Source organism: Bos indicus, chromosome 13 (genome assembly GCF_029378745.1).
Source record: "Bos indicus isolate NIAB-ARS_2022 breed Sahiwal x Tharparkar chromosome 13, NIAB-ARS_B.indTharparkar_mat_pri_1.0, whole genome shotgun sequence".
NCBI lineage: Eukaryota > Metazoa > Chordata > Mammalia > Artiodactyla > Bovidae > Bos > Bos indicus.
The window spans coordinates 28,405,220-28,417,416 of NC_091772.1; the positions used below are offsets into that span (position 1 = coordinate 28,405,220).

At 46.6% G+C, this 12,197-nt stretch overlaps 1 protein-coding gene across 12 annotated transcripts in view; it reads right to left on the bottom strand.

Moving 5' to 3' along the window:
• The window catches only part of FRMD4A (FERM domain containing 4A), a 750,010-nt gene that overhangs the window by 21,273 nt on the left and 716,540 nt on the right, over positions 1 to 12,197 (bottom strand). For all 12 annotated transcript variants that reach the window (XM_070802094.1, XM_070802096.1, XM_070802095.1 and 9 more), the window contains 4 exons: positions 11,695 to 11,828; positions 6,847 to 6,969; positions 3,569 to 3,797; positions 1,079 to 1,135 (listed from right to left, as the gene is read on the bottom strand). In XM_070802094.1, coding sequence (XP_070658195.1) covers positions 1,079 to 1,135; positions 3,569 to 3,797; positions 6,847 to 6,969; positions 11,695 to 11,828 — 543 coding nt within the window. The remainder of the gene's footprint in view (positions 1 to 1,078; positions 1,136 to 3,568; positions 3,798 to 6,846; positions 6,970 to 11,694; positions 11,829 to 12,197) is intronic.

Here is a 12,197-nt window from a genome sequence, read left to right on the forward strand (position 1 = left end):
CAAGATCTTCCATGTTTTCTGTCTGAAACACCCCTTACCACCTGAAGTTTTCCTAAAGGGCAAAAAAATAAATAACTACCACTTAATACAATGGATTGGCCAAAAGAGATTTTTAAAAAAAAAGGTCAAAAAGATCTTACTGAAAAACCTGGATGACCTTTTTGGCTAATCCCATATTTCCATATCGTTAATGCCCTGACCTCCCCAGGTTGGGCTTAAATTCATGGGAACATTCTCTAATATGGTTCTGTGTTTGGAATTCCTTCTTCCCTGATGTGTGGTGGTGGCGGCGATGGTGGGCTGGGGTTGGGGGGTGGAAGGTGTGCGAGCGCTTCTAGTTTTGTAAGAATTTCCCAAGAAAATATCCTGAGAATCACTAGGTTTTTGGAGGTCAATGAGAAATAAGAAGACAGTTTTCTAGGTGACCAGGAATCTAAAGGGACATCTTTCTTTCACTTTCACCATTTCTCAGGAAGGTACAGAGACTTGTTTTTTTCTGGCTGCCCGTAGGCTCTCCTAGCAGGTTTCAATCTTTCTGACCCAAACCAATGTCCACTTCTTTCCTCCAGAAATTACACTCAAAAGGAAACTATACATGGTGTTTAAATCATCTGTTCAGGTAAAAATGTGGTTTTGGCAACTAAAAAAGTCGAACACCATCCACTCACTTGGATAGCATCACCAACTCAATGGACATGAGTTTGAGCAAACTCCAGGAGACAGGAAAGGACAGGGAAGCCTGGCGTGCTGCAGTGCATGGAGTCACAAAGAGCTGGACATGACCAAACAACTCAAACCACTCACCATCACCTTAAGTCTTACCTCCAGGCCCCAAGACATAATGAAATTCCAATAGGCATGTGTTTCTGTAGTGCCCACACACTCTCAGCCAAAGAGGTGACCACTGAGCAGTGAAAGAAACACAGGGAACCCGGCGCCATCTTGATCCGGCTCCTGGCTTTCCACTGAGCTGTTTCAGACTACATATAGCTTAATCCCAGGCTGTCCCAGACTACATTCAGCTTAATCCCAGTTTAATCTATGCTCTGAGTTCTCAAGCAGGAAACAGACAACATACCATCTTCAAGAACAAGGGCATCTGACAGGGAACTGTCTTCACTGGCAATATTTCCGTCTGGGAAGACAAAAAAGCATAAATGTATGAGTTAAACACATCCCTTAGACAAAGCTCTATCTGTGAACATCGTTGAGTTTCCCACCATCCCATTTCTTTCTAATCAGAAAGAACCCATGAAACAATCAAAATGCTGTTAGGCATTTCTTTTGACAGTCTCTGTGGTAGGTCATGACTCACCCCCCATCCCTGACACTGCAATGTGCCTGTTCTTTGTTTCACTGGCGACAGCAATACTGAGCAGCTTAATATCCAGCATAAAGGCTGCCTGGCCACATCATTGCCCCGGCCCATCTCAGGGCGCGTTCCAACTCAACCCAAGGAAGTGACCTGCTATTTATTCTACACACGCGAAACTAGGGTGAGGAGCTTGGTTTGGCTCATATGACAGTAAATGACTTCTCAATAAACTTCTTAAGCCATTAGCAGACAAAACAAGCTTCTAAGTACAGCTTCTCTCTCCAAAGCTTATTTTCAGAGACACCATTCAATTAACCATGAGAACACACCCAGAGGGAGACAGAAAGATAATCCCCTTCCTTTAGCAGCTAGGGAAACTGAGGGATATCTAGGGAGGGATGGCTTGTCCAGGGCTGTGCTGCTCTCCTGGCTAAGTCAGCAAAAGATCCCAGGTCTTTAGATCCCAAGCTTAGCCTTTTATCTCTTAAATAACAAACCAGGCTAAGGCATGGAAGAAGAAACTGGAATTACTCTAATTCAAGTGGGTTCTTATGATCAAACATATTTCAAGGAGGCAGAAAAATGGAGAAGATATATTCTTAAGCAGATAAACACATGGCTAACAGCTTGGATGGGACCATTCACCAGCTGGTCAGAGAGTGAATTACAGACGGACTCTGCTGGCTGCCCTCACAGAATGGCCCTCTCTGAGCAGGCGGGGGAACCATGCTCTTCTGTGGTCGACCAGCAAGACGTCTGTCCCTCAGCTGTCCTTCCCAGACTCCGTCAGCCTTGCTGATGTTTCTGCAGAGTTGGGGACCCCCCCAGGTCCCTTCAAGGGTGCAGAAGAAGTCCCAAAAGGCAGAGAAGACAGAGGAAGGCAGGCTAACTGCAGCTCTTTTAGGGAAAATGACAACATCTTCGCCAAGGACAACAGGGCAAGAGGCAGAAGACAGTTATTTCAAATTTCCTAGAGCAAAAAAACTGTTTTATGATCTTTCTCTCTTTGAACTAAGAATTCTCTTTATTTGTATTGCTTGATGAACTATGAACTGCTAGGAGACACAGCCTTGACTAGCATCTTGGAGTCGCCAGTCTGTTATCCCCTCCCTAGGATGCCCACAGTTTTAGGCTACAGCAATATATATAGAGAGCAATGGTAAAACATACATAATGGAAAGTTTACTGTTTTAGCCATACAGTTCAGTGAATTTAAGAACATCCACACTCTGGTGCAGCCATCACCACCATCCAGCCCCAGAACTTCTGTCATCTTCCCCAAACTAAAGCTCTGTCCCCATAAAGCAGTAACTCCCCTGTCCACCTCCCCCAACCCCTCGTAACCTCTCTTCTACTTTCTGTCTTCCTGGAGCAAAAGTTATGATAAATGTGTATAAACTATGAAAGGATACTTGATGATATATCTTAAAGAAATTGATAAGGAAGGACCTGCTATATTCAGGGAACTATATTAAATTATCCTGTAATAACCTGTAATGGATAAGAATCTGAGAAAGAATAGACGTATATATCTAGTCTTTTGTGAATCACTTTGCTGTACATCTGAAAGGAATGCAGAGTTATTCAACACAACTATACTCCCATTAAAAGAAAAAGAGTTTGCTGACTTAAAAAAAAAAAAAAAGGATCATGATAGCTGGGAGAGACTTGAGAGTTGGTGATGAATTCTGGGTTCTTCCCTTCTAGTATTCACCAAATATAGTCTCCCCAGCTCCTAACCCCTCCTGGACCAGGGTTTTGGGCTCTAGACCATCACAGTGGGGAGGCCCAGACCTCTCCAGCCTCAGCAGCGTGACAGAAGCCTATGGAGACAAAAGAGGGCTGCGTGGGTGCTGGCCTCGGGGTAGCCCAGCCTCCCGCCTTTCCCTCCAGACCTGGGTAGGGTGGCCAGGTCCCTGAGGATGTCGGAGCCTAGGCTGGCTCAGGACTCAGCTCCCAGGAGACTGAGAGCAGTGCACTCCCAAGAGGCCATAAAGAGTAATAATACTCCTTTGATTTGTATAATCCCTTTTATCTCTGGTTCTGAGTGCATCTTATTGATCTCACTGGTACCAGGTCTTTCTAGCTTCATCTTATGGATGGAAACATTAACGCACAGGAGTAGCTCCTCAGCTTGCTAGGTTACTCAGGGGTCTGGGCTTTGGGTCCACCTCTGGACAGGAACACCCATCCCCTGAGGCCAGTGGGGGAAGGGAAGGGACACCCACAGTGGGGAGTGGTCTTAGCACTGACCGTCGATGATCAGCGAGGCCCTCTGGGTGGGTTTCTTCCCAGATTTGACGCGGTTCTCGTTGATGGCGCTTTCAATCTCCTGCAGCTTCTTCAGTGCGTTCAGATAAGAGGTTTTCCTCTGCTTCTTCAGTTTTTTGCTGACATTGGGGTCACTGGCCAGGCGGCGGGCGGCCTCTGTAATCTGGGACTGAATGGCAAACTCCCGCTCCAGGCGCTCCAACTCGGCTTCCTGTAGGAGGGGGAGCCGAGGCCACACTTAGGCAGATGCTGAACAGGTGATGCCCATCCTCCCACCCCCGCCCCGCCACGCGAGACATGCGCACTAGGGAACCAGAGGCCTCAGCGCCCACCCTGGCTGGGCCTGGCCCCTCAGCGCCTGCTCCTCCAGTCCCTGGCAGCCAGGGACCTTGACACACCCACTTTTGAGACTCTAGGCCTCTGATCCATCCTGGGGACAAACATCAGCCCTGAGACTGGCACCGTCACTGAGAAGCAGGGAGTTTTCAGGCCTGGGGGCCGCTAGGGTTCATTTCCAAGGTCTCCAGCAACGTTCTGGAAGACCCAGCGTGGAGGCGATCCAGGGCCCACTGGGTTGGCGTCTGCTTTCCATCAGGGGCATGGTCTCTCTGTGCTCTTCTGTGGCTTTGCTAGCAGGGGACTCACAGGGACAGCCCCAGCCCACCCCTGCTGACCCCAGCTGCAGCACATGCCCTCTGTCTCTCCTATTTTGAGTCCTTCATGCTGGGCCTCATCCCTACTTAATCATGCCTCCTTCAGATGTTTTCTGTGAGCTCTGCTGTCCACACACACCTGCTCTGCACACAACTCCTGCTGAATGACCAGGGACCCCCCCCCCCCCCCCGTGAGTCTGGCTGGTGGGTGGTGGAGCAGGCCCCTGCTCCTTGGATCGTCCTGGGCACCCCTTCCTTTCCCATGTGCCTCCCTCCCTTCCTCCTCTACTCCTGACTTTGGCTGAAAGGAGTAGGGGGATGAATTTTCCCTCAAACAGGGTTTTGAACCCAGGAGAAATGCAACTGTGGCCGCCAGAAGGTGCCTGGTGGGCCCAGAGGATGAAGGGTCCCCTCAGATTAACTGCTGGCTTCTCTGCAGCTCAGCTGGTCCCTTCTGCAGACACCACCCAGACCATCAAGACCAGGGGAGCCCAAGCCTGCATTGTGGCTCCGGAGGATCCACAGCCCGGCTAAAACCTGAAAGGAACGGATCTAACCAAGGAAGAGCAGATTACCGAGCTCGCTGGAGCCAGCACTTCCTAGTCAATGGCCAAATACTCCACCCTCACCTGTGGGCACCGTGTGCCAGGCAGGGTGCCTCCATCAGGCACAAAACTCTGAGCTGGACTTCACTTCCTGTGGAGCCCTAAAGGGACAGGCCCAGGGGGAGACTGAAAGGAACAAGGGGCTAATGAAAGTCCCCGGGTCCTTCAAACACCCACTGCATTTCTTCATCCCTGGAGAAGAGTAACCATAACCAGGTAGACTCTTGCCTGGACCCTCAAGACAAAATAGTTACCAAGGACACAGCCTGGTCTGCGAGAGTGACCTCAGCTCGCAGCTGCTCCTGGGAAGGCAGAACAGCCCTGGCCCAAGACCCTGACTGCGATTTTGTGGGAGCCCAGGACACACTCTTGCTACTTAAACCAAGCCAAGGACAAGGCTGGCAGCTCGTCCGCACAGATGGCTGCCTGTGTGTGAACAGGGAGGTCAAGGGCATTCCCAGGAGAAAGGGGCATCTGCTGCTGACATCTGCAGGAGACAAGGATTCTTCGGGAGCCGAGTCATCTTCTAATGGGAAGTGTGACAGAGGCTCTGTGAGAAGGCGTGATGGGAACGTGGGAAGAACCACAGGGCATGGGTAGGGTGGGGTACTCACTCAAGTGGGGTCTCCCCTGGAAAGTTCAGTGCAGGTGTCTGACTAGTACAAGAGGAGCGGAAGTCTCCAGGCAATTCTGACGACAGCCGGGTTTGAAAAATACTCCACCAGATGGTTCTCTAAATCGCACCGGCCTGTACCCCAGTTCTGACTCTGATAAAGTCCCAGGCCCACCCACAGCCCAGCACCCCTCCTCTGACACCCCTCATGGTTACTAAGCATCTAGCATTTGTCAGTACTGAATTAAATATTTTCTGTCCACTTGCTCACTTAATCCCAGCAACAGTCTGGAGAAATGAGGGTCATGACCTTCGTTCTACACAAGAGGAAAACTGCCTCCGGGTTTGGATGAAGGGTTCTGGTGCATCCACCAGTTCCTCCCAGTGCCTGGGGATGGGGGGCTGCTATTACAGATTTCAGGAGACTGGTCACCCCCTCAGTTGTCTCCAAGGCATGTGTGTTTCCCCCTCAACTCAACCGCTGCACGTGTTATGTGACAACATCAGGTTCTCTTTTTAAAAGCACTAAGCCCGTACAGAATTCCCTTCTCCACTGGCTCTGATTCCTGCCCTTTGAAACCCTCTGTTCAATAGTGTTGTAATGAGTAACTGTATTCGGAATAAATTTGGAAAGCCATTTCCTGGACGTGCCCCTGGGGCCTGAGGTGTGCCTGGCCTTGAATTTCTATTGCTCTGAGACTGGATAACATATTAACCAAGTGGGTGCCCAAGGCTCACTGGAAAACACTCTGATGCTGGGAAAGATTGAGGGCATGAGGAAAGGCCAGTGACAGAGGATGAGATGGTTGGATGGCATTACTGACTCAACGGACATGAGTTTGATCAAGCTCTGGGAGACGATGAAGGACAGGGAAGCCTGGCATGCTGCAGTCCATGGGGTCACAAAGAGTCGGACACGACTTAGTGACTGAACAGCAACGAGGGCAGCCCGATGGGCTTTCCCCAGCAACAGCGCCCCTGCACCTGCTGACACGGCCTCGGCATTCTTCCTTTCTGATCGTTTTCTCTCACAGATCACACAGCACACTTGGCTCTCAGTGACAAAGAGCTGGGAGAAGTACACAGGACTGTTACGGAATATCCTCCCGCTAACCCTGCTGCCTGCGACAGGCCTGCTGAGTCAGACACACAACCTCTGCAGAAATCAAAATGCTTTCAGATTAACACAGGTAACCAATCCTACTACGGGCACGGAATACTGGCCAAACAGATAACTTAAGAAAAGACTACAGGAGGGCTACTCAGGAGGAAAAGAGGGTGTGGTGTTGGGCAGAATGAAACATCATTAGAGAAAACCCTGGCGCCCTCACAAATAGGCCAGGAAGGCAGGTGTCAGAGAATCTAGCCACAGAGAGAAGAAACATGCACCTCTCCTTTGGGCAAGATTTTCTGCTCATCCAGCTTGAAGGCCGTCCCGATTCTTCTTCGAACAATGGGTGGTTCCTCTCCTGGATCCAGGGGATACTCTACGGGCAGTTTGCCCGTCAGCTCCTGTAGAGGTGTGACATCATGGGAGGAGGGATCAGCAGAGCGTCCATGACTGGCTTCTAGGACATGGACACACACACACACACACATGCATGCACATACACGGACACACACGCATATATGCACACACATACACGTGCACACACACATGCACACTGTTCAAAGTACAGATCCAATACATAGCTTTGAAACCATAACCTCACACAATATTAAGGTTAACAGGAGTTCCTACAGTGCAATTTCATTTCTACAAATGTATGAGAGCAGTCCTTCTTTTACAGAACAGAGGCACTTGGAAAAGTTTTTCCCAAAGTAAATTCCTATCAGGTAAGTCAAGTCACTGTTGGTTTTCATCATAAAAACTCAAATTTCTTTAACTTGTTAAGTTCATACATGTGTCTGGCGTGTCTACTGAGTGCCCAGCAAGACTGCACAGCCAGTAAGACCAGTGGCAACACGAGATTGCTGGTCTTTCTGGCTCTAAACTCTGGTTCTTTTCACTGCATCAACTATTCCCTCTCAAATATCAAAGTTTAAAATGAGTCTTTCAAATGAGCTTTCTTAGGAAGATTGGTATCTATTGGGCAAATCCCAGAAAAGGGCATTATTACATTATTTAAAACCTGAATATGAGTAATAATTATTCCACTCTGGCTGGATGCTCAAGGAACAGGCTGAGCTCAAAAGAAATTAAATGTGTACAGATATGAGTTTCAGTTGAAACTGAAATATAATCAATACTACTGACAAAGCTATTTAAAAAAATCTGGTATATGTGCCTCTGAGGCTCTGGAAATCTAACTGTTGTGAGTAGGACAGTGAATTTAGTGGACAGACCACCGTTGGGACAATGGTCCCAGGAAAAGGTGAAGAGAGGTCTGTGGGATGACTCACGGTTAGGATTAGGCTCTCTCTGAGTGGTTACCTTTGGGCTGAATAAAGATTACATTTGAGTCAGCAGCTAATCCACCTAGTGGAGCCCAGGAGTCTACTGCAAGGAGTCACTTCCAGGGACCAGAAAAGCCTGGGAAACCCACTGCCTGCCTCCGAGGCACAGGTGGCCCTTCCAGGCAGAACCGAGCCCTGGTCTCTAGTCTCAAACCAACATGGATGCTACATGAAGACCCAGTGCAGGCTCTTCTTGGGAACATCTGTCACTCACGCAGAAACTTCTGTGCCAGGCAGCCTCCTATGGGCAGGTGAGCCCTGATCATTAGATTCCAGGGGCAGACTGACCTTCCAACAGGAGTGACCTGGCTTCTCTGCACCACTGCTGTGTGCGTCACTGGGGTGTTGGTCTGTACTTGATGGGTTGTGTGTGTGTGCATGTGTGGGTACACCTGGCATGTACAAGCACACCCACTCCCTGCGACCCCAGGCCTCTCCTCCTGGGTTCAGGCCATCAGGAAATGACCTCGTGGGCTTTTTATTCCCCAGTGTAAGCATTTCAGAGCACAATGGCCAACTCTTTGAGTACAAAATGCTCTGCAGTTTTCTTCCCTGTTTTTTTTTTTTTTTTTTTTCTGTTATTCTTTTTTTAAATGTGGTTCAAATGTCTCTCAAGTAGTTATATGTTTACTCGGCAACATTTTTATCTACTGCCCTGAAAGTCTGCCTATAAACAACATGACAGATAGAGGGTTTTATGCTGTTGGGACTTTCTTTTTGACTTTGTGACTTAAAAAAGAAGGGAAAAGTTGTTAAAATGGGCATTGATTTAAAACTCTAAAGAGTCTATGGTTTTCTAACATAAAACTGCAGAACAATTACAGTCCAACATATAATAAAATTTTTTTAAATCTATGAAAAATTTAAAGGCTGTCTCTAAATTTCCTCTTCCATTGTAAGGTACTACAATGGAAGAGGAAATATTGAAAAGTTGTATTGATAATTACTGCAAATTGAGAATCTGTATTGTCCCAGCAAGAGTACCAAGCCTTCTGAGAATAATGAAATAAAACTTCAAAAAAGACAAAAAAAAAAAAAAGTCTGTGGTTTTAAAAAAATATATCTTTTTTAAAAAATGAGGCTACTGATTTCCCACCATCTGCTTGAAGGTATTTGAGTCCAGGCCTTGATTCTCCATATTTAATCTGATTTCACGTGTAACCAGAGCTGCTGGCGAAAGGGGAATTTAACACACTCTGGTGAGAGGCTCAGTAGACCCGGTTCCCTTTCTATTCTTATGTCAGTTATATTCTGCCAAACACTCCCACTGCATCTCATTCGGGCTGCCCCATGCCCCAGATGACAAAAAGCTTCTCGATACCCTGAGCTGAGGGGCATGGTGTGGGGGGGGACACAGAAAGAGCAGGACTATCAGGAGACAAGTTCTCCTATCCCCTGAGTTCAGAGGAGGTGGGAGACTGTGACCGGCTTCTTGTGAAGTCATTTCTGCCACTCGAGCTCTATTTTCTGGGGTCCACATTACAAAAAGTAAGAGCTTTGTTTTCCTTATTTTGCTTTTATATTTAAGAGAGGCCCGTAGACCTTTAACAGACATGCTGACCTTGCCCGGACATGTTTCACCAGTTTTCTAGTGCTGGTTCTCTGCTGGGTTTAAGGATGCTGCCTTTATTAAAAGAAAAATAAGGCTTTACAAATTAACAACTGCAGATACCCACACCCATGTTGTCTCAGTCTTTCCAATGCATTCTTTATAAAGAGCTTGCTGATATTAACAGTATCACAGAGCACATCCCCCAGCCGGGCCAACTGCTTTTCCCAAGATTTGCAAAGGATTTGCGCTAATGTGGGTCTGCTTTGAGCTGGCTCCAGTTTAAATCAATCCAGAGCATAATTAAGCCAAGTTGAACTGTAATGTGATCTCCTTCTGTGGCCCCTGCTTTCATTCTTCCCGGAGTAAGGCATTATGATTTGGGGGAGGGGAGTAACACTCTTCAAGTTAGTTTGGGAACACCTTTCCACTTCCCTTTGGGAGTTTTTGACCAACAGAGCTCCTTGTACTGTTACATGCAGGACTATCTCTCCCCCAAGGGTTCCCACCCCATCATATCTGTGTGCAAGCACGCTCACAGTAATGTGAATTGCATTAAAAGAAATCAAGCCTTCAAACGTAACAAAGAACTGTGGAATAAGCAGAAGGTGGTGGAAAAAGACACAGAAATAAATATAAATAGCGATCTGCTACAGCCCCTAAATCTCAATGAGATGCGAGACGTGTGTGTGTGTGTGTGTGTGTGTGTATACCTGAGGAAGCACTGCTTTGCATAAATTAGAATATTTTTTAGATGATTAGGCTAAGATTTCATTTACAAACAGCTCATGCAGCTCAATATCCAAAAAGTAAACAACCCAATCAAAAAATAGGCCAAAGACCTAAATAGACATTTCTACAAAGAAAACATACAGATGGCCAAAAAAGCACATGAAAAGATGCTCAACATCACTAATTATTAGGGAAACACAAACTGTAACTACAGTGAGGTATCACCTCACACCAGTCTCAATGGCCGTAACCAAAAAGTCTACAAATAATGAATGCTGGAGAGGCTGTGCAGAAAAGGGAACCCTCCTACATTGTCGGTGGGAATGTAAACTGGTGCAGCCACTGTGGGAAACAGCATGGAGGTTCCTCAAAAAAGTAAAAACAGAGCTACCATATGATCCAGATATATGTCTAGGAGCAATCCAACTCCTGGGCATATGTCTGGAGAAAAACTTTTCTGAAACCAGAAAAACTTTTTTCGAAAGTATACACACACCCCAGGGTTCACTGCAGTACTGTTTGTAGTAGCCAAGACATGGAGGCAACCTAAAACGTCCACTGACAGATGAACGGATAAAGAAGATGTGGCACATAGATACAGTGGAATAGTCCTCAGCCATCAAAAAGAAGGAAATAATGCCACTTGCAGCAACATGGACGGACTGGAGACTGTCATTCAAAGTGAAGTAAGTCAGACAGAGAGAGACAAATATCATACGACATCAAAAAATACATGTGAAATGCAAAAAAAAAATGGTACAAATGAACTTATTTACTAAGCAGAAACAGATTTACAGACTTAGAGAATGAATTTATGATTACCAGGGGGAGGTATAGATTAGGAGTTTGGGACTGACATGTAGACACTGATATATTTAAAATAGGTAACCAAAGACCTGCTGTAAAAACAAACAAAATAGAAAAAACTAAAGGAAAAAAAGCATCATCTACCAAAAAAAAAAAAAAAATAACCAAACACTAAAAGACACACACCAGATCATGAGTTTTAAAGATATATCAGAGGAAATCCTGATTTCCTTGTTGATCCCTAAAGGTGCTTCTCACTATGATCTCAACAAAAATAAATCTGAAATATACTCAAGAAAAACAAAAGCCATAACACTGATAAACTCAGGCACAAAGTCTTAGGAAGATGGCAAACCATTCCATCCAACATGGTCCTGTCCTATGAGGAAATGCTTTATAAACTATGAGGTACTGTGCAAATGTTGCTGTTTACCGTTGCTATCATGACTGTTATTACTACTTGTCATTTGGCCCCTGGGGGGAGGTTCTCACTGGGAATTCTGCCAAGACGTGCTTTCACTGCTGTCAGAGTGTTTCACTATGGTCCAAGATGAGGGATGCTCATCCCAGGGGCTGGGTGTCATCAACAGAAGAGGTCCTGCTTCCCTCTTAGGCCCACTGTGATGCCCACGCTTGCCTTTTATAAATACACGAGCACGGATGAGCACACAGGATGAACTGAGGGTACTCACCGCTTCTCGGAGGCAGAGTTTCTTCAGCTCCTCCAGCCGCTGGCGCAGTGTTTCCTCCAGAGCTTCCTGCCTGGATTTCAAGGCCGCCAGCATGTCTTTCTTGGCCGACTGAGAGCTATCCGATTCCTGAGAACCTGTCAATTAACAGCAGGGTTACCAGGCCAGTTGACGAAGGGATGCACATCTGGACCACAAAGGAACTGAACCGAAGCCCACGCTGTGGATGTGGGATTTACCCCTGGAATCAACGGAGTGTGAAATAAACAGGTGCTTGGGGCTCCAAGCTTGAGGAACAACTTCTCAGCACTCTGGGTAATTTGCAACTGGTCAGAAAGACTGACAGGGAAATGTACATGCCCGAAAGAGAAGTTTCTCTTCCTTGATTATCTTAAGATGTGTCATACATCCATTTTAATTTCACTAGCAAATTTTGATAAATATTTTGCACCAAGAAGGGGAAGTAAATTGAGCCAGTCATTTGTTTAATTTTTTTTGGCCATGCC